The sequence below is a fragment of the Pecten maximus genome, chromosome 18 (genome assembly GCF_902652985.1).
Source record: "Pecten maximus chromosome 18, xPecMax1.1, whole genome shotgun sequence".
Classification (NCBI taxonomy): Eukaryota; Metazoa; Mollusca; class Bivalvia; order Pectinida; family Pectinidae; genus Pecten; species Pecten maximus.
Genome location: NC_047032.1, coordinates 32,455,386 through 32,479,559, shown reverse-complemented (window position 1 = coordinate 32,479,559; position 24,174 = coordinate 32,455,386). Strand labels below are relative to the sequence as shown.

Here is a 24,174-nt window from a genome sequence, read left to right as displayed (position 1 = left end):
CTTTAACTAGGTATATAATACGTGTCAGGAATACTTTAACTAGGTATATAATACGTGTCAGTAATACTTTAACTAGGTATATAATACGTGTCAGTAATACTTTAACTAGGTATAGAATACGTGTCAGTAATACTTTAACTAGGTATATAATACGTGTCAGGGAATACTTTAACTAGGTATATAATACGTGTCAGTAATACTTTAACTAGGTATATAATACGTGTCAGTAATACTTTAACTAGGTATATAATACGTGTCAGTAATACTTTAACTAGGTATATAATACGTGTCAGTAATACTTTAACTAGGTATATAATACGTGTCAGTAATACTTTAACTAGGTATATAATACGTGTCAGGGAATACTTTAACTAGGTATATAATACGTGTCAGTAATACTTTAACTAGGTATATAATACGTGTCAGTAATACTTTAACTAGGTATATAATACGTGTCAGGGAATACTTTAACTAGGTATATAATACGTGTCAGTAATACTTTAACTAGGTATATAATACGTGTCAGTAATACTTTAACTAGGTATATAATACGTGTCAGTAATACTTTAACTAGGTATATAATACGTGTCAGTAAAACTTTAACTAGGTATATAATTCGTGTCAGTAATACTTTAACTAGGAATAGATTATGTGTCAGGGAATACTTTAACTAGGTATATAATACGTGTCAGAGAATACTGTAACTAGGTATATAATACGTGTCGGGAATACTTTAACTAGGAATAGATTATGTGTCAGGGAATACTTTAACTAGGTATATAATACGTGTCAGAGAATACTTTAACTAGGTATATAATACGTGTCAGTAATACTTTAACTAGGTATATAATATGTGTCAGAGAATACTTTAACTAGGTATATAATATGTGTCAGAGAATACTTTAACTAGGTATATAATACGTGTCAGTAATACTTTAACTAGGAATAGATTATGTGTCAGGGAATACTTTAACTAGGTATATAATACGTGTCAGAGAATACTTTAACTAGGTATATAATATGTGTCAGAGAATACTTTAACTAGGTATATAATACGTGTCAGTAATACTTTAACTAGGTATAGAATACATGTCAGTGAATACTTTAACTAGGTATATAATACGTGTCAGTAATACTTTAACTAGGTATATAATACGTGTCAGTAATACTTTAACTGGGTATATAATACGTGTCAGTTATACTTTAACTAGGTATATAATACGTGTCAGGGAATACTTTATCTAGGTATATAATACGTGTCAGTAATACTTTAACTAGGTATATAATACGTGTCAGTAATACTTTAACTAGGTATATAATACGTGTCAGTAAAACTTTAACTAGGTATATAATACGTGTCAGGGAATACTTTAACTAGGTATATAATACGTGTCAGGGAATACTTTACTAGGTATATAATACATGCCAGTAATACTTTAACTAGGTACAAAATACATGTCAGTAATACTTTAACTAGGTATATAATACGTGTCAGTAATACTTTAACTAGGTATAGAATACGTGTCAGTAATTCTTTAACTAGGTATATAATACGTGTCAGTAATACTTTAACTAGCTATATAATACGTGTCAGTAATACTTTAACTAGGTATATAATACGTGTCAGGGAATACTTTAACTAGCTATATAATACGTGTCAGTAATACTTTAACTAGGTATATAATACGTGTCAGTAATACTTTAACTAGGTATATAATACGTGTCAGTAATACTTTAACTAGGTATATAATACGTGTCAGGGAATACTTTACTAGGTATATAATACATGCCAGTAATACTTTAACTAGGTACAAAATACATGTCAGTAATACTTTAACTAGGTATATAATACGTGTCAGTAATACTTTAACTAGGTATAGAATACGTGTCAGTAATTCTTTAACTAGGTATATAATACGTGTCAGGGAATACTCTAACTAGGTATATAATACGTGTCAGGGAATACTTTAACTAGGTATATAATACGTGTCAGTAATACTTTAACTAGGTATATAATACGTGTCAGTAATACTTTAACTAGGTATATAATACGTGTCAGGGAATACTTTAACTAGGTATATAATACGTGTCAGTAATACTTTAACTAGGTATATAATACGTGTCAGGGAATACTTTAACTAGGTATATAATACGTGTCAGGGAATACTTTAACTAGGTATATAATACGTGTCAGTAATACTTTAACTAGGTATATAATACGTGTCAGTAATACTTTAACTAGGTATATAATACGTGTCAGGGAATACTTTAACTAGGTATATAATACGTGTCAGTAATACTTTAACTAGGTATATAATACGTGTCAGGGAATACTTTAACTAGGTATATAATACGTGTCAGTAATACTTTAACTAGGTATATAATACGTGTCAGTAATACTTTAACTAGGTATATAATACGTGTCAGTAATACTTTAACTAGGTATAGAATACGTGTCAGTAATACTTTAACTAGGTATATAATACGTGTCAGTAATACTTTAACTAGGTACAGAATACGTGTCAGGGAATACTTTAACTAGGTATATAATACGTGTCAGTAATACTTTAACTAGGTATAGAATACGTGTCAGTAATACTTTAACTAGGTATAGAATACGTGTCGGGAAATACTTTAACTAGGTATATAATACGTGTCAGTAATACTTTAACTAGGTATATAATACGTGTCAGGGAATACTTTAACTAGGTATATAATACGTGTCAGGGAATACTCTAACTAGGTATATAATACGTGTCAGGGAATACTCTAACTAGGTATATAATACGTGTCAGTAATACTTTAACTAGGTGCAGAATACGTGTCAGGGAACACTTTAACTAGGTATATAATACGTGTCAGTAATACTTTAACTAGGTGCAGAATACGTGTCAGGGAACACTTTAACTAGGTATATAATACGTGTCAGTAATACTTTAACTAGGTATATAATACGTGTCAGTAATACTTTAACTAGGTATATAATACGTGTCAGTAATACTTTAACTAGGTTTATAATACATGTCAGGGAATACTTTAACTAGGTATATAATACGTGTCAGGGAATACTTTAACTAGGTATAGAAAACGTGTCAGTAATACTTTAACTAGGTATATTATACGTGTCAGTAATACTTTAACTGGGTATATAATACATGTCAGTAATACTTTAACTAGGTATATAATACGTGTCAGGGAATACTTTAACTATGTATATAATACGTGTCAGTAATACTTTAACTATGTATATAATACGTGTCAGTAATACTTTAACTAGGTATAGAATATGTGTCAGGGAATACTTTAACTAGGTATATAATACGTGTCAGGAAATACTTTAACTAGGTATACAATACGTGTCAGGGAATACTTTAACTATGTATATAATACGTGTCAGTAATACTTTAACTAGGTATATAATACGTGTCAGTAATACTTTAACTAGGTACAGAATACGTGTCAGGGAATACTTTAACTATGTTTATAATACGTGTCAGGGAATACTTTAACTAGGTATATAATACGTGTCAGGGAATACTTTAACTAGGTATATAATATGTGTCAGGAATACTTTAACTAGGTATATAATACGTGTCAGTGAATACTTTAACTAGGTATATAATACGTGTCAGGAATACTTTAACTAGGTATATAATACGTGTCAGTAATACTTTAACTAGGTATATAATACGTGTCAGGGAATACTTTAACTAGGTATATAATACGTGTCAGGGAATACTCTAACTAGGTATATAATACGTGTCAGTAATACTTTAACTATGTATATAATACGTGTCAGGGAATACTTTAACTAGGTATAGCATACGTGGTCAGTAATACTTAACTAGGTATATAATACGTGTCAGGTAATACTTTAACTAGGTATATAATACGGTCAGGAATACTTTAACTATGTTATAATACGTGTCAGGGAATACTTTAACTAGGTATATAATACGTGTCAGAGAATACTTTAACTAGGTATATAATATGTGTCAGTAATACTCTAACTAGGTATATAATACGTGTCAGTAATACTGTAACTAGGTATATAATACGTGTCAGTAATACTTTAACTAGGTATATAATACGTGTCAGGGAATACTTTAACTAGGTATATAATACGTGTCAGGGAATACTCTAACTAGGTATATAATACGTGTCAGTAATACTTTAACTAGGTATATAATACGTGTCAGGGAATACTTTAACTAGGTATAGAATACGTGTCAGTAATACTTTAACTAGGTATATAATACGTGTCAGGGAATACTTTAACTAGGTATATAATACATGTCAGGGAATACTCTAACTAGGTATATAATACGTGTCAGTAATACTTTAACTGGGTATATAATACGTGTCAGGGAATACTTTAACTAGGTATATAATACGTGTCAGTAATACTTTAACTAGGTATAGAATACGTGTCAGTAATACTTTAACTAGGTATATAATACGTGTCAGTAATACTGTAACTAGGTATATAATACGTGTCAGTAATACTTTAACTAGGTATATAATACGTGTCAGTAATACTTTAACTAGGTGTATAATACGTGTCAGGGAATACTTTAACTAGGTATATAATACGTGTCAGGGAATACTTTAACTAGGTATATAATACGTGTCAGGGAATACTTTAACTAGGTATATAATACATGTCAGGGAATACTTTAACTAGGTATATAATACGTGTCAGAGAATACTTTAACTAGGTATATAATACGTGTCAGGGAATACTTTAACTAGGTATATAATACGTGTCAGGGAATACTTTAACTAGGTATATAATACGTGTCAGGGAATACTTTAACTGGGTATAGAATACGTGTCAGTAATACTTTAACTAGGTATATAATACGTGTCAGGGAATACTTTAACTAGGTATATAATACGTGTCAGGGAATACTTTAACTAGGTATATAATACGTGTCAGTAATACTTTAACTAGGTATATAATACGTGTCAGTAATACTTTAACTAGGTATATAATACGTGTCAGTAATACTTTAACTAGGTATATAATACGTGTCAGTAATACATTAACTAGGTATATAATACGTGTCAGGGAATACTTTAACTAGGTATATAATACGTGTCAGTAATACTTTAACTGGGTATATAATACGTGTCAGGGAATACTTTAACTAGGTATATAATACGTGTCAGTAATACTTTAACTATGTATATAATACGTGTCAGGGAATACTTTAACTAGGTATATAATACGTGTCAGTAATACTTTAACTATGTATATAATACGTGTCAGGGAATACTTTAACTAGGTATATAATACGTGTCAGTAATACTTTAACTATGTATATAATACGTGTCAGGGAATACTTTAACTAGGTATATAATACGTGTCAGTAATACTTTAACTATGTATATAATACGTGTCAGGGAATACTTTAACTAGGTATATAATACGTGTCAGTAATACTTTAACTAGGTATATAATACGTGTCAGGGAATACTTTAACTAGGTATAGAATACGTGTCAGTAATACTTTAACTAGGTATATAATACGTGTCAGTAATACTTTAACTGGGTATATAATACGTGTCAGGGAATACTTTAACTAGGTATATAATACGTGTCACGGAATACTTTAACTAGGTTTATAATACGTGTCAGTAATACTTTAACTAGGTATATTATACGTGTCAGTCATACTTTAACTAGGTATATAATACGTGTCACGGAATACTTTAACTAGGTTTATAATACGTGTCAGTAATACTTTAACTAGGTATATAATACGTGTCAGTAATACTTTAACTAGGTATATTATACGTGTCAGTCATACTTTAACTAGGTATATAATACGTGTCATGGAATACTTTAACTAGGTTTATAATACGTGTCAGTAATACTTTAACTAGGTATATTATACGTGTCAGTAATACTTTAACTAGGTATCTTATACATGTTAGTAATACTTTAACTAGGTATAGAATACGTGTCAGTAATACTTTAACTAGGTATATAATACGTGTCAGGGAATACTTTAACTAGGTATATAATACGTGTCAGTAATACTTTAACTAGGTATATAATACGTGTCAGGGAATACTTTAACTAGGTATAGAATACGTGTCAGGGAATACTTTAACTAGGTATATAATACGTGTCAGTAATACTTTAACTAGGTATATAATACGTGTCAGTAAAACTTTAACTAGGTATATAATACGTGTCAGGGAATACTTTAACTAGGTATATAATACGTGTCAGTAATACTTTAACTAGGTATATAATACGTGTCAGTTATACTTTAACTAGGTTTATAATACGTGTCAGGAAATACTTTAACTAGGTATATAATACGTGTCAGTAATACTTAAACTAGGTATATAATACGTGACATGGAATACTTTAACTAGGTATATAATACGTGTCAGTAATACTTTAACTAGGTATATAATACGTGTCAGTAATACTTTAACTAGGTATATAATACGTGTCGGGGAATACTTTAACTAGGTATATAATACGTGTCAGTAATACTTTAACTAGGTATATAATACGTGTCAGTAATACTTTAACTAGGTATATAATACGTGTCAGTAATACTTTAACTAGGTATATAATACGTGTCAGTAATACTTTAACTGGGTATATAATACGTGTCAGTAATACTTTAACTAGGTATATAATACGTGTCAGGGAATACTTTAACTAGGTATATAATACGTGTCGGGGAATACTTTAACTAGGTATATAATACGTGTCAGGGAATACTTTAACTAGGTATATAATACGTGTCAGGGAATACTTTAACTAGGTATATAATACGTGTCAGTAATACTTTAACTAGGTATATAATACGTGTCAGTAATACTGTAACTAGGTATATAATACGTGTCAGAGAATACTTTAACTAGGTATAGAATACGTGTCAGGGAATACTTTAACTAGGTATATAATACGTGTCAGGGAATACTTTAACTAGGTATATAATACGTGTCAGGGAATACTTTAACTAGGTATATAATACGTGTCAGTAATACTTTAACTAGGTATATAATACGTGTCTGGGAATACTTTAACTAGGTATAGAATACGCGTCAGGGAATACTTTAACTAGGTACATATCGAATGCTTGTCAGGGAATACCTTAACTAGGTATATAATACGTGTCATAGAATACTTTAACTAGGTACAGAATACGTATCAGGGAATACTTTAACTAGGTATATAATACGTGTCAGTAATACTTTAACTAGGTTTATAATATGTGTCTTTAAAACTTTAACTAGGTATATAATATGTGTCAGTAATACTTTAACTAGGTATATAATACGTGTCAGTAATACTTTAACTAGGTATATAATACGTGTCAGGGAATACTTTAACTAGGTATATAATACGTGTCAGGGAATACTTTAACTAGGTATATAATACGTGTCAGTAATACTTTAACTAGGTATATAATACGTGTCAGAGAATACTTTAACTAGGTATATAATACGTGTCAGTAATACTTTAACTAGGTATATAATACGTGTCAGTAATACTTTAACTAGGTATATAATACGTGTCAGTAATACTTTAACTAGGCATAGAATACGTGTAAGTGACTACTTTAACTGGGTATAGAATATGTGACAGGGAATACTTTAACTAGTTACAGAATAAGTTTCAGGGAATACATTACTTACCCTCGAGGGTGATGTAAATCTGAGTAAAGAACCCACCAAGTCCAAAAGCTATTGCTGGTCCGAAAATACTGAGCGCCATTATCACTCCTGAAAATAAGCAATGACATTATTAGTTTCGATTGTTGTTCTATTTAAATAGCGATAATAAAATGTAAAATGTTGTATAACTATTACACGCCTTTAGCTCACCCATCCTTACAGCCTGTCTACTTATAGACTAAACGACCATTACCCCATACCCCAACCTCATCATCACCACCCCCACCACCCCCACCTGATACCCGACACCCCCACACCAACCTCATCACCACCCCCACCACCCCCACCCGATACCCGACACCCCCACACCCACCCCACCCCATCACACCCCTCCCCATCAGACTAAACTGTACAAGAATTCCAACCTTTAATCTCACCCAGCCTTACCCACTGTCTACTGATAGACTTACGAGACACCCAAACTTCCCATATCATACCAGAAAAGAACATACACAAATTATGATCGCTCGGTCCAACATGACCGACTAGCTTTATGTACAAATGGCAGCTCCGTGAGTGATAAGTGTTCTCTTTAGACAGGGTTTATAGTGCCAGAAACATGAACTATCGCGACCGTAACTTTCAAGGCGATACACACGTACCTACAGTTTTATACCCTGGTCAACTAGCTGTGGTTAGGTGGAACTGTTAGGTGGTTACGACTTAAGACATTTCTGTGTCTGTAGACAGGTACATACATTTACATCTCGGCAGCTTGACTTAACATTGGAATCTGTGTAGAACTAACATATATCAAAGGATGATACCAACATTATACCTCATCGTATAGAGTCTTACCGAGATACATTGTATATCAAAGGATGATACCAACATTATACCTCATCGTATAGAGTCTTACCGAGATACATTGTATATCAAAGGATGATACCAACAAAATATCTCATTGTATAGAGTCTTACCGAGATACATTGTATATCAAAGGATGATACCAACATTATACCTCATTGTATAGAGTCTTACCGAGATACATTGTATATCAAAGGATGATACCAACATTATAACTCATTGTATAGAGTCTTACCGAGATACATTGTATATCAAAGGATGATACCAACATTATACCTCATCGTATAGAGTCTTACCGAGATACATTGTATATCAAAGGATGATACCAACATTATACCTCATCGTATAGAGTCTTACCGACATACATTGTATATCAAAGGATGATACCAACATTATACCTCATCGTATAGAGTCTTACCGAGATACATTGTATATCAAAGGATGATACCAACATAATATCTCATTGTATAGAGTCTTACCGAGATACATTGTATATCAAAGGATGATACCAACATTATAACTCATTGTATAGAGTCTTACCGAGATACATTGTATATCAAAGGATGATACCAACATTATAACTCATTGTATAGAGTCTTACCGAGATACATTGTATATCAAAGGATGAGACCTACATTATAACTCATTGTATAGAGTCTTACCGAGATACATTGTATATCAAAGGATGATACCAACATTATAACTCATTGTATAGAGTCTTACCGAGATACATTGTATATCAAAGGATGATACCAACACCATTACTTATTGTATAGAATCTTACCGAGATACATTGTATATCAAAGGATGAGGCCTACATCATTACTCATTAAATAATCCTTACCCAGATACATTCCTGTACTGGTCTTCTTCACATTGTCGTCGATATAACACGTCAGAAACGGTTGCCTTGGAGATTTAGCAAATCCCTGAAGAATCATTCCAACTGCGATGATCGTCAAAGCCACAGGCGTGAAGCTTGTGGGAGCCCCGATCTTTACTTTTGTTACATCAACAAGTGAACAGTTAACTTTATCTGCTCCATCGCAGAGTTGTCCCCCTTCTATTGACGACGATTCATTGAAATTAAAGGATTCACCTTGACCTATATCTTGACCTTTTAAAAGTCCTTGACCTTCGGTCATAAGGTAGGCGAAAGAACATAAGCCAAAGTGCAAAGAATTCCAGAAACCCCGAACACAATGGTGGATATAGACAATACTCTCGGAATGTGGACTTTCCTCGCGGCATGGCTGACGAATATGGTTGTTAACAGAAACCCGATATCATTACAACTCATTATAAACCCGGTGTGAGAGCTTGAAAAACCAAAGTATCTTTCGAGTGTAGTGACTTGTGACGTCACATACATACTAACTGTGGACGTAAATAATCCCGCCATGCTGTAAAATGCCGTAAAACATGTCACGTTACCACAACATTTCATAAATCTGGGTTTACAGACACCGACGCCACATTGAGTGTCCGGATCTTCGGGCAATGACTTCATTTCCGCTCGCATCACTTCCTTCCGGTTCACAGGGGAGATAAATCTGTTGGATTCCTCCATTTTGTTCAGCACACCACCTCGTTCAGATATCACAGATTGCATACCATTTTCTGAAACAAATTGAAAACAGTTTTAATCTCTTCATTTCTAAGTAAGTTACCACTCCTTACACAGGTTGGGGCATCTTTCATATCATGCAAGAGTTGTCGTTCTTTAGAAAACACGTTAAATTATTAAAAATGTTTACAACTGCATGATAATGTCAAGATCTACATGTAATTAAGTTGAAACAAGTAAGATTTTAAGGGATATTTCTGCCAAGTTTGGATTCACAGGAAAGCAATAAAGTGAATCATGCTCGGTATGGCTTCAAAATTATCACCATGGAAACGATGACATACGCAATGTAATTAGAACGGAGTTAGACCATGAACATGCATTGTGACGTTCGACTAAGTAGCACTGTCATTTATAACGACTATATACAATTGTATAACACATGCTCATTGATGCTTTAACACTTTGCACTTGCACCACAAAGCCAGTTTGTAAATAAATGAAATCGCTTTTTTATTTTCTGAGTTTGGGATTATTTATAATTGACACGTAACGCGCTACATAGTATATGTCGGTATCCCATTGCGTTCATAACACCGTAAATAATTAAAAAAAAAACGTGCAATCCCTATGTGACGTTGTACGATTGTCCCCAAAAAGGAAAATATACTGGTCTGAGTGAAAGTTTTCATATCTTATTAGAAAATAATTTAAGAGTTTTCACTTATACTCTCGAAAATATAAGTCAATATATAATAAACAGATTCTTACACTCGTGGCTGTATCGTTGATAATTTATTACAATCGTCCAATAATTCTAAACGTCACTCGCCTTAAGACTTGTGTATATCAAGTTCTATACAACATAGTCACTCTCGTAAATCCTCTCTATCTCTGTATACGAGGTCAGAATATGGGACTTTAAAGCTGTAAATGTTTATAGTGGTTTGACATCTCACTGTGTGTCTGAGTGTATCAGTCGGGGTTAGCCTCGACCCTCAGATAAGACTAATACGTGTCCTATGTCACCAGACTTGAGCGACGGACTGTTACATAACACTGTCGTCATACTTTATAAGCTGATCCAAGCAGGGGGCTCTCGGTCTTCTTTAGGAAATATTATTAGTCATCTTCTTATATTCTATTACATATTTAGGAAACAAGTAACAGTATATTGATTTTTACAGAAGACGTGTGTTGTACAAGAATTGTCGGCGGTAACCGTCTACTGGACCAGAATGGTAGGAGGTAACCGTTTACTGGACCAGGATGGTAGAAGGTGACCGTCTACTGGACCAGAATTGTAGGAGGTTACCGTCTACTGGACCAGGATGGTAGGCGGTAACTGTCTACTGGACCAGGATGGTAGGCGGTAACCGTCTACTAGACCAGGATGGTAGGAGGTAACCATCTACTGGACCAGGATGGTAGGAGGTGACCGTCTACTGGACCAGGATGGTAGGAGGTAACCGTCTACTGGACCAGGATGGTAGGAGGTAACCATCTACTGGACCAGTATGGTAGGAGGTAACCGTCTACTGGACCAGGATGGTAGGAGGTAACCGTCTACTGGACCAGGATGGTAGGAGGTGACCGTCTACTGGACCAGGATGGTAGGAGGTAACCGTCTACTGGACCAGGATGGTAGGAGGTAACCGTCTACTGGACCAGGATGGTAGGAGATAACCATCTACTGGACCAGGATGGTAGGCGGTAACCGTCTACTGGACCAGGATGGTAGGAGGTAACCGTCTAATGGACCAGGATGGTAGGAGGTAACCGTCTAATGGACCAGGATGGTAGGAGGTAACCATCTACTGGACCAGGATGGTAGGCGGTAACCGTCTACTGGACCAGGATGGTAGGAGGTAACCGTCTACTGGACCAGGATGGTAGGAGGTAACCATCTACTGGACCAGGATGGTAGGAGGTAACCATCTACTGGACCAGGATGGTAGGAGGTAACCGTCTACTGGACCAGGATGGTAGGAGGTGACCGTCTACTGGACCAGGATGGTAGGAGGTAACCGTCTACTGGACCAGGATGGTAGGAGGTAACCGTCTACTGGACCAGGATGGTAGGAGATAACCATCTACTGGACCAGGATGGTAGGCGGTAACCGTCTACTGGACCAGGATGGTAGGAGGTAACCGTCTAATGGACCAGGATGGTAGGAGGTAACCGTCTAATGGACCAGGATGGTAGGAGGTGACCGTCTAATGGACCATGATGGTAGGAGGTAACCATCTACTGGACCAGGATGGTAGGAGATAACCGTCTACTGGACCAGGATGGTAGGCGGTAACCGTCTACTGGACCAGGATGGTAGGAGGTAACCGTCTACTGGACCAGGATGGTAGGAGGTAACCGTCTACTGGACCAGGATGGTAGGAGGTAACCGTCTACTGGACCAGGATGGTAGGAGGTAACCGTCTACTGGACCAGGATGGTAGGAGGTAACTGTCTACTGGACCAGGATGGTAGGAGGTGACCGTCTACTGGACCAGGATGGTAGGAGGTAACTGTCTACTGGACCAGGATGGTAGGAGGTAACCGTCTACTGGACCAGGATGGTAGGAGGTAACTGTCTAATGGACCAGGATGGTAGGAGGTAACCGTCTAATGGACCAGGATGGTAGGAGGTAACTGTCTACTGGACCAGGATGGTAGGCGGTAACCGTCTACTGGACCAGGATGGTAGGAGGTAACCGTCTAATGGACCAGGATGGTAGGAGGTAACCGTCTAATGGACCAGGATGGTAGGAGGTGACCGTCTAATGGACCAGGATGGTAGGAGGTAACCGTCTAATGGACCAGGATGGTAGGAGGTAACCGTCTACTGGACCAGGATGGTAGGAGGTAACCGTCTACTGGACCAGGATGGTAGGAGGTAACCGTCTACTGGACCAGGATGGTAGGAGGTAACCATCTACTGGACCAGGATGGTAGGAGGTGACCGTCTACTGGACCAGGATGGTAGGAGGTGACCGTCTAATGGACCATGATGGTAGGAGGTAACCATCTACTGGACCAGGATGGTAGGAGATAACCGTCTACTGGACCAGGATGGTAGGCGGTAACCGTCTACTGGACCAGGATGGTAGGAGGTAACCGTCTACTGGACCAGGATGGTAGGAGGTAACCGTCTACTGGACCAGGATGGTAGGAGGTAACCGTCTACTGGACCAGGATGGTAGGAGGTAACCGTCTACTGGACCAGGATGGTAGGCGGTAACCGTCTACTGGACCAGGATGGTAGGAGGTAACCGTCTACTGGACCAGGATGGTAGGAGGTAACCGTCTACTGGACCAGGATGGTAGGAGGTGACCGTCTACTGGACCAGGATGGTAGGAGGTGACCGTCTACTGGACCAGGATGGTAGGAGGTGACCGTCTACTGGACCAGGATGGTAGGAGGTGACCGTCTACTGGACCAGGATGGTAGGAGGTGACCGTCTACTGGACCAGGATGGTAGGAGGTAACTGTCTAATGGACCAGGATGGTAGGAGGTGACCGTCTACTGGACCAGAATGGTAGGAGGTGACCGTCTACTGGACCAGGATGGTAGGAGGTAACTGTCTACTGGACCAGGATGGTAGGAGGTGACCGTCTACTGGACCAGGATGGTAGGAGGTAACTGTCTACTGGACCAGGATGGTAGGAGGTAACCGTCTACTGGACCAGGATGGTAGGAGGTAACTGTCTAATGGACCAGGATGGTAGGAGGTAACCGTCTAATGGACCAGGATGGTAGGAGGTAACTGTCTACTGGACCAGGATGGTAGGCGGTAACCGTCTACTGGACCAGGATGGTAGGAGGTAACCGTCTAATGGACCAGGATGGTAGGAGGTAACCGTCTAATGGACCAGGATGGTAGGAGGTGACCGTCTAATGGACCAGGATGGTAGGAGGTAACCGTCTAATGGACCAGGATGGTAGGAGGTAACTGTCTACTGGACCAGGATGGTAGGAGGTAACCGTCTACTGGACCAGGATGGTAGGAGGTAACCGTCTACTGGACCAGGATGGTAGGAGGTAACCATCTACTGGACCAGGATGGTAGGAGGTGACCGTCTACTGGACCAGGATGGTAGGAGGTGACCGTCTACTGGACCAGGATGGTAGGCGGTAACCGTCTTCTGGACCAGGATGGTAGGAGAGAACCGTCTACTAGACCAGGATGGTAGGAGGTAACGATGTACTGGACCAGAATGGTACGAGGTAGCCGTCTACTGGACCATGATGGTAGGAGGTAACCGTCTACTGGACCAGGATGGTAGGAGGTAACCATCTACTGGACCAGGATGGTAGGAGGTAACCGTCTACTGGACCAGGATGGTAGGAGGTAACCGTCTACTGGACCAGGATGGTAGGAGGTAACCGTCTACTGGACCATGATGGTAGGAGGTGACCGTCTTCTGGACCAGGATGGTAGGAGGTAACCGTCTAATGGACCAGGATGGTAGGAGGTAACCGTCTAATGGACCAGGATGGTAGGAGGTGACCGTGTACTGGACCAGGATGGTAGGAGGTGACCATCTACTGGACCAGTATGGTAGGAGGTGACCGTCTACTGGACCAGGATGGTAGGAGGTGACCGTCTACTGGAGCAGGATGGTAGGAGGTAACTGTCTACTGGACCAGGATTGTAGGAGGTAACTGTCTACTGGACCAGGATGGTAGGAGGTGACCGTCTACTGGAGCAGGATGGTAGGAGGTAACTGTCTACTGGACCAGGATTGTAGGAGGTAACCGTCTACTGGACCAGGATTGTAGGAGGTGACTGTCTACTGGACCAGGATTGTAGGAGGTAACTGTCTACTGGATAAGGATTGTAGGAGGTAACCGTCTAATGGACCAGGATGGTAGGAGGTAACCGTCTACTGGACCAGGATGGTAGGAGGTAACCGTCTACTGGACCAGGATGGTAGGAGGTGACCAAAGTTTCCAGGTTAAACCCACGTGTAAGTTTAAAACAGTAGATTGATACTGAGGTTTATAAAAGGATTTTTGTTTACACTATATGTATTCTATCCTTAGCGTTGTTAGTTTTTACCATTAAAAAGATAATCTAGTAAACAGAAGATATAACGTCCCAAAGGCCAGCCTCTTAAAATACACAACGTACATTTACAAGTTGATGTCAATTTTGAACACGTTGGACAAAAACGCCAATAAATGGCGCCCCTGACTTTAACTTTAAAACCGTTAAAATAATAATCTGGCTTTTTGTTTCTGTAGCTAGAAAAATGGCGGAAATATGACATTAAGTTGCTGCAGCTGGGACGAAATTTGTTTGACATTGTTATTTTATTCAACGCCTTACAGGTTAAGTTTTTCAAATACGCATTACTTATCTCAATATCAAATTTGATTGCCACAAGAAACTATACAGACGTGGGACAATTATAGCTATCTCCTACACCACAGCTACTGTATGTACGTGGTACAGCTGTAGATACTGTTTACCAGAGGTCAATAAGGTTCCTTATCACAGGTTTATACGATTCATCCTAGCTATAGATATTAAATATCGTAATTTCCCAACAGATAGTTTCTTCTTACCGAAGTAACATGTAAATACAGATTTCTTTATCCAAAATATAAGTTATGGTGTCCAAAAAGATATACAGAATATCTTAACCACGGTATAACTTCTCAACACTGACATACACAAGTACACAGGGTTTACTTACAACATCTGGATATTGTTCCGGCCACCACAGGTAAATAATGTTTTCACCAGACCACAGGTAAAAATCCACCTCCACTACTGAGAACAGGTGATATCTAAATCCACCTCAAGGTAAATCAAAGGTTTAAACGATTAACATTTTGCTGATAAAATAAACTCTGGGTGACTTCCCCGTATCTTTTATAAGGACACTTTAGAAAGATTAAGATTACCGTGAATTACGTAAATGTTACATTGTGTACAAAACATACTTACGAGTACTAAAGTTACTGTACCTCCGGGAAACCCGAGGGAAGCAGGTCTTTGTCTTGGTTATTTACAATTTCCAATAAATGTGTTTGTAGCCTTGTGTGGTGAAGCTCACGAGACATGTATACAATATGTAAATACTGTACCCAACACACGTTACGGGTGAGAGTATAACAATAACATTCCTACTGTCATTAATCTGTCCCATTTCCTAACCTACCTGGCGTCCTAGCCAGATATACAAGCACACTTACACTCTAATTTCATATCAGACGATGTCATACAACAAGTAAAAAAATATATTGACAATACTGTGAACACACAATTATATAGACATGTACATGTTTATCTGAATCCGAAATATTTATTCACCAGGAGATTCACTTTGGTTTGTGTACAGATAACGTTGAGAAGTACACGAGAGTTTGTCTGATATACATCACAAACGGGTGTCACTTTATCACCACGTATGGATGTCAGTCACAACAAAGTCGTATACAGCAGTGTACACTATAGAGGTGTTGGACCTTTAACAAAACAAATACTTCTTTCAGTACACTTGTACCCAGTAAGAAACAAGCTGTGTCTGTCCTTCCGTACACTCCTACCCAATAACACATCAGTTGTGTCTGTCCTCAGTACACTTGTACCCAGTAAGACATCAGTTGTGTCTGTCCCTCAGTAAACTCCTACCCAGTGAGACATCAGTCGTGTCTGTCCTCAGTACACTCCTACCCAGTAAGACATTAGTTGTGTCTGTCCTTCAGTACACTTGTACCCAGTAAGACATCAGTTGTGTCTGTCCCTCAGTAAACTCCTACCCAGTGAGACATCAGTCGTGTCTGTCCTCAGTACACTTGTACCCAGTAAGACAACAGCTGTATCTTAACCTCAGTACACTTGTACCCAGTAAGACAACAGCTGTGTCTTAACCTCAGTACACTTGTACACAGTAAGACATCAGTTGTGTGTGTCCCTCAGTACACTAGTACCCAGTAAGACATCAGTTGTGTGGCCCTCAGTACACTAGTACCCAGTAAGACATCAGTTGTGTCTGTCCTTCAGTCCTTGTTTTGCTACTAAGTATTGTTTCTCTGAGCAACGTTGCGATCGGACAATTCTGAAAACAATATTTACGGTATTTAGTGACATTGCCTTTTGTCATACATTAATGTATTAAGACAGGTGTCAAATAGACTCCAAAAACTATCACCATAGTGTCGGCGTATAAAGACAGGTGTCGAGGAGACGCCAACAACGAGAAGACTAAGATTAAGATCTCAAATACTACATTTAATTAAGCAGTGTGAGCTATCGACGATGAACGACTCGTATGACGGAGAAGTAAAACAGGTATATTCTTCAGATCTGTATAATGTATCATCAATATGAAGTAGAACCCATTATTGAGTATTTACTTAGTTCCCAGTTATCTGGGAAGTAAAATTTGTTGAGCTTGACATTTCTTATCAATCATCATTTAGTGCCATAAAGGACACTGATAACAGAAGGTCAAGGTCGCCAAGACGATTGTAAGTTACATCAGAGTTTACGACGTAGTAAAACTCTTCAATCATGATGTATCATTTATATCTACTGCTTTTGTGGTTCGAACTATTATGTGTGTCAGCGGACAATGTAATATCTCAAAGGGGCGTGACGGATACGAATCCGGATAGGGAACTCTTCAGTAACAAAACAAAGGAAACCAGTTATATTTACCAGCAGTGTACGACAGAGTTGTCTGTCACGAGACATGAACTGAAAGATGTCAGAAGTGAAAACCGTGAAATGAAAGAAGCGATTGCAGAGCTACAAATGGCCATGACTTATTTACAACAACGTGACGCGGATTACAGGAAACAGCTAGAGCAGAATTCAAGGGAGATAACTATGCTCACGACTCAATATAAACGGATGAGTCTATCAGAGGTCAGCCAAACCGGAAGTAGTAATAGAGCTGACCCACCTAACCTACAGGAGCGCTCTAAATTGATAAATAATCCGGCTCGACAAAAACTGTCTGGCTCCGCCTTTTACGCACGACTTGGTCAGAAATTCGCAGGTAACTTACACCAATAAAGTCTGTTTGACCAGAATTTCATTGGAGACATTTTTTAAATGTCTCGCACTCGGAACGCCTCGAACTTGACATCACACCCGATTAGTAATGTTATCCATTGTTTTTCTTAATGCATTAATTCCTTTTTCGCAGAAAATACTTGATCGAGATTTTGTTTGTCTTTTTGTTAATTTGCTTTATTCGAAGATTAAAGGTCTAGGTCTTTGTTATCAACCAATTTTCTATTGTATGTGTTTTAAAACAGAAAATCAGTTTCCTCATAGTATTCGGTGTACTGTTGGACTATTTTTCTCATGCTTCATTCCTAGCTTCTTTGAAGAAAGTACTTGCTTTTATTACCAGATTCAAAGGTCCAGGTCATTGTAACCATAAAAAAAACTGATTTCCGATCAAATAGATATTTGTAATCTTCTTCAAAGACGAAATCACTGCAGCGTGAATGCTTTTAAATCGAACACTTTGTATTGATTATGATTGACATCCCGCAAGTGAAATCAATATAATACACGAGATTCCCAATTGCTACATACATAAGTATGACATTAAATAACATTACATTACTCCTGATTATTACATATTAAATCAATTGTTTACTCTCTTACAGTGCAGGACCATGAACAGACCATAATCTATGATGTCGTTATGACAAATGGCGGTTCGGCGTATGACAACAAAACCGGTGTTTTTACGTGTACTACGTCAGGCGTTTATGTGTTCTCGTGGTCAGCGTTGGTGACTGCTGATCATTACGTAGAGACCATACTCCGTAGCAACAAGGCTGATCTGGGGTTGACATACAGTGGAAGCAAGGGCTATCCGGGGTCAGGGTCACAGACAGTGGTAGTTGACCTTCACCAAGGTGATCACGTGCAAGTGAAGATTGGATCATTTATCCCAGGGTCTATTCTATATGATATCTACACTTCATTCTCTGGATTTCAACTACAATGAATACTGTGATTTTTAGTAAGAATTAAAATTCGCAATCTAATCAACTAATTTTTTCTTTAAACTTTTCCAGAAATCACAATACATGACCGACTCCCAAATCATAGTAAACACTTAACAAGACGAGAGTGTAAGATGAAAATGAAAATAATTGATGGAAACTATTTAAAAACAATAGAATAATATTAGGTGTTCCGAAAAGTAAACGCAGCTTCCTTCTTCGACTACACCCGATATGTAAATTAGGGTCGAATCTAGAGTCTAGGTAATCGAATGTTTTCGAAATAAGAACATCAGCACTGTAAAACTGTCAAGTTCCTATCATCAATTCTCAAGATCTCAATATCTATTGCAGAAAGTGTGATGACAGGGACAAGGTTTTAAAAAGGAATTTTGAAATCAGTTTGAAGTTAAACTGTAAATATTCATAATGAAAAGGGATAATTTACATATTACCGGTCAATGGCAAGGAATATTAACAATAGTAAAGACTATTGACAATTATAAGTAATATTGACAATTATAAGGAATATTGACAATGGAAAGTAATATTGACAATGGTATGTAATATTGGCAATAATAAGTAATATTGACAATTATAAGGAATATTGACAATGGTAAGGAATAATGACAATGGTAAGGAATATTGACAATGGTATGTAATATTGACAATGGTAAGGAATATTGACAATGGTATGTAATATTGACAATGGTAAGGAATATTGACAATGGTAAGGAATATTGACAATGGTAAGGAATATTGACAATGGTAAGGAATATTGACAATTATAAGGAATATTGACAATGGTAAGGAATATTGACAATGGTAAGGAATATTGGCAATGGTAAGAAATGATGACAATGGTAAGGAATATAGACAATGGTAAGGAATATTGACAATGGTAAGGAATATTGACAATTATAAGGAATATTGACAATGGTAAGGAATATAGACAATGGTATGTTATATAGACAATGGTATGTTATATTGACAATGGTAAGGAATATTGATAATGGTAAGGAATATTGACAATGGTAAGGAATATTGACAATGGTAAGGAATATTGATAATGGTATGTAATATTGACAATGGTAAGGAATATTGACAATGGTAAGGAATATTGATAATGGTAAGTAATATTGACAATGGTAAGGAATATTGACAATGGTAAAGAATATTGACAATGGTAAGGAATATTGACAATGGTAAGGAATATTGACAATGGTAAGGAATATTGACAATGGTAAGGAATATTGACAATGGTAAGGAATATTGATAATGGTAAGGAATATTGACAATGGTAAGGAATATTGACAATGGTAAGGAATATTGACAATGGTAAGGAATATTGACAATGGTAAGGAATATTGACAGTGGTAAGTAATGTAGACAATGGTAAGGAATATTGACAATGGTAAGGAATATTGACAATGGTAAGGAATATTGATAATGGTAAGGAATGTTGATAATGGTAAGGAATATTGACAATTATAAGTAATATTGACACCAGTAAGGAATATTGACAATGGTAAGTAATATTGATAATGGTATGTAATATTGACAATTATAAGGAATATTGATAATGGTAAGGAATATTGACAATGGTAAGTAATATTGACAATGGTAAGGAATATTGACAATGGTAAGGAATATTGACAATGTAAAGGAATATTGACAATGGTAAGGAATATTGACAATGGTAAGGAATATTGACAATGGTAAGTAATGTAAACAATGGTAAGGAATATTGACAATGGTAAGGAATATTGACAATGGTAAGTAATATTGATAATGGTATGTAATATTGACAATTATAAGGAATATTGATAATGGTAAGGAATATTGACAATGGTAAGTAATATTGATAATGGTATGTAATATTGACAATTATAAGGAATATTGATAATGGTAAGGAATATTGACAATGGTAAGTAATATTGACAATGGTAAGGAATATTGACAATGGTAAGGAATATTGACAATGTAAAGGAATATTGACAATGGTAAGGAATATTGACAATGGTAAGGAATATTGACAATGGTAAGTAATGTAAACAATGGTAAGGAATATTGACAATGGTAAGGAATATTGACAATGGTAAGTAATATTGATAATGGTATGTAATATTGACAATTATAAGGAATATTGATAATGGTAAGGAATATTGACAATTGTAAGGAATATAGACAATGGTAAGGAATATTGACAATGGTAAGGAATGTTGACAATTATAAGGAATATTGACAACAGTAAGTAATACTTTACATACCTCTTGAACAGTCTTCTGTCGTAAGACTAACGATCATCACAGGGTCTTGATGATAACTCCGATATAATGATGACGAGTACTGCCAACATCAACACAACACTAGTAGTCGTAGTCGCTGTCTGTAATTTAGGGAGCTCACTGTTAGGAATGGTAGATATATAGCTAATATAAAACATCTATCCAGACCCTGTGTTCGGCATAGTAAGAATATAGAAAATGCATATAACTTCACTAACTGTTTGGCATTTCAAAACAATTGGTGTCATCCATAACAATCAGAAATAATCTAGTTGAGTTACCGCATTATGAAGTGGTCTCACAGTTAAACTGGTGTCAACTGTCATTCACACGCGGTGGTTTACATTGGGATGTCGATGGACTCTCTTCAGAGTAAATACAATCTATATACAATGTATAGCAGTCTGAATAATAAAAAAAAAACAGAACTTAAACTTGAAAACTGGGACAGGACAGTATCAGTGCGTGACGGACCTTATACAATATACCTAGATCGAAGGAAAGACAAACACTCCATCGTGTTACCTACTACGGAGTTTAGTCTAAAACACCAATGGTTTTATAACACAAGAGCGCAGGTATAGCTACACATGTATATCAGCAAGCATAAAATTCAAAAATGGCCGCTAGTTGGAGATTTTTTTATTTGATCAGATTCGATATCGAAATTTTAAAAAAATGTATACAAACTCAATTCCCTTTCTCCCATGGATGTTCCTGACCAAATTTGGTTAAAATCAATTAAAAACTTTATGACAAGTAGCGATTTAAATAATAATCTCTATTTCCCATATTTGGCCCCGCCACTCAGGCCCCTGAGGGCCAGGTGAGCTGACCAAACCTCCATCTTACATCTACTCCTTTTGTTACTGTCAGAAAATTGTTTTCAAAAAAATTAATTACGGTATCCACAAAGAAGTCCCTCACTTCCATTATAATATGGAAGAGGTTTTAAGACTCATCAAGAGGCCTAAAGGTCTTAACAGTCACCCGAGTTTTAAAATATTTCTTTGACCCTCTTTGACCCAGCCCATCAGCCTCTAGGGGTCAGTCAAGCCAGCATTTTCATACAAACAAACTGCCTTCCAAAACTGCTAATTCTAACCAAATTAGCATTATACAATTCAAAAAAAATTCCATCAGATGATAGTAAAAATGCAATTTCCTTATATAAACTATAGTAAAACTAACCTCATTTCCAGGGGCTAGCATGAGAACCCGGGGTCATGAAATTCACAAGTTAATTTTACACTATTTGACTCTGCATACCATCAAACTGTCATCTCATCCTGCTAATTTGAAACAAGTTAGAATGAATTCCAAATATTGGAGTTTATTTCTCGTATATACGAGATTATTTCTCGTATATACGAGTTTATTTCTCGTATATACGAGATTATTTCTCGTAAATACGAGTTTCTTTCACGTATATACGATTTTTTTTCTTATAATAACGAGATTATTTCTCGTATATACGAGTTTCTCTCTCGTATATACGAGATTATTTCTCGTATATACGAGTTTATTTCTCGAATATACAAGTTTATTTCTCGTATATACGAGATTAATTCTCGTATATACGGGATTCTTTCACGTATATACGAGTTTTTTTTCGTATAATTATACGAGTTTATTTCTCGTATATACGAGATTATTTCTCGTATATACAAGTTTATTTCTCGTATATACGAGATTAATTCTCATATATACGGGATTCTTTCTCGTATATACGAGTTTATTTCTCGTAATAACGAGATTATTTCTCGTATATACGAATTTCTTTCTCGTATATACGAGATTATTTCTCGTATATACGAGTTTCTTTCTCGTATATACGAGTTTCTTTCTCGTATATACGAGTTTCTTTCACGTATATACGGGATTCTTTCTCGTATATACGATTAATTCTCGTATATACGAGTTTATTTCTCGTATATACGAGATTATTTCTCGTATAAAAGAGTTTATTTCTCGTATATACGAGATTATTTCACGTATATACGAGTTTCTTTCTCGTATATACGGGATTCTTTCTCGTATATACGAGTTTATTTCTCGTAATAACGAGATTATTTCTCGTATATACGAGTTTCTTTCTCGTATATACAAGTTTCTTTCACGTATATACGAGTTTATTTTTCGTAATAACGAGATTATTTCTCGTATATACGAGTTTCTTTCTCGTATATACGAGTTTCTTTCTCGTATATACGAGATTGTTTCTCGTATATACAAGTTTATTTCTCGTATATATGAGTTTATTTCACGTATATACGAGATTATTTCTCATATATACGAGATTAATTCTCGTATATACGGGTTTATTTCTCTTAATAACGAGATTATTTCTTGTATATACGAGTTTCTTTCTCGTGTATATACGAGTTTCTTTCACGTCTGTATATACGAGTTTATTTCTCGTATATACGAGATTATTTCCGTATATACGAGTTTCTTTCTCGTAATAACGAGATTATTTCTCGTATATACGAGTTTCTTTCTCGTATATACAAGTTTCTTTCACGTATATACGAGATTATTTCTCATATATACGAGATTAATTCTCGTATATACGGGTTTATTTCTCGTAATAACGAGATTATTTCTCGTATATACGAGTTTCTTTCTCGTATATATGAGTTTCTTTCTCGTATATACGAGATTGTTTCTCGTATATACAAGTTTATTTCTCGTATATACGAGTTTATTTCACGTATATACGAGATTATTTCTCATATATACGAGATTAATTCTCGTATATACGGGTTTATTTCTCGTAATAACGAGATTATTTCTCGTATATACGAGTTTATTTCACGTATATAC

The 24,174-nt window shown here is 36.5% G+C and overlaps 2 protein-coding genes and 1 long non-coding RNA gene across 4 annotated transcripts in view; 1 reads left to right on the top strand and 2 right to left on the bottom strand.

Moving 5' to 3' along the window:
- Positions 1-9,829, bottom strand: part of LOC117316814 (solute carrier organic anion transporter family member 3A1-like) — a 30,372-nt gene extending 20,543 nt beyond the window's left edge. Inside the window, exons 1-2 of the mRNA XM_033871590.1 lie at positions 9,359-9,829; positions 7,669-7,755 (exon numbers count right to left, since the gene is read on the bottom strand). Coding sequence (XP_033727481.1) covers positions 7,669-7,755; positions 9,359-9,659 — 388 coding nt within the window. The 5' untranslated portion in view covers positions 9,660-9,829. The remainder of the gene's footprint in view (positions 1-7,668; positions 7,756-9,358) is intronic.
- Positions 9,830-9,967: 138 nt separating this feature from the next.
- Positions 9,968-16,527, bottom strand: LOC117316816. Of its 2 annotated transcripts, none has more exons than XR_004530008.1 (3): positions 16,035-16,527; positions 15,784-15,884; positions 9,968-10,134 (listed from the first exon to the last, which is right to left on the bottom strand). It is a non-coding gene; the product is annotated as an uncharacterized LOC117316816 (long non-coding RNA). The 2 variants fall into 2 exon arrangements; XR_004530009.1 differs by having other exon boundaries at positions 15,784-15,874.
- Positions 16,528-17,374: 847 nt separating this feature from the next.
- On the top strand, positions 17,375-19,106 carry LOC117316813. Its single transcript, XM_033871589.1, has 2 exons — positions 17,375-18,093; positions 18,716-19,106. The coding sequence occupies exons 1-2, from the start codon at positions 17,604-17,606 to the stop codon at positions 19,060-19,062; spliced, it is 837 nt and encodes a 278-aa protein (XP_033727480.1). The 5' UTR covers positions 17,375-17,603; the 3' UTR covers positions 19,063-19,106.
- The last annotated feature ends 5,068 nt before the right edge of the window (positions 19,107-24,174 follow it).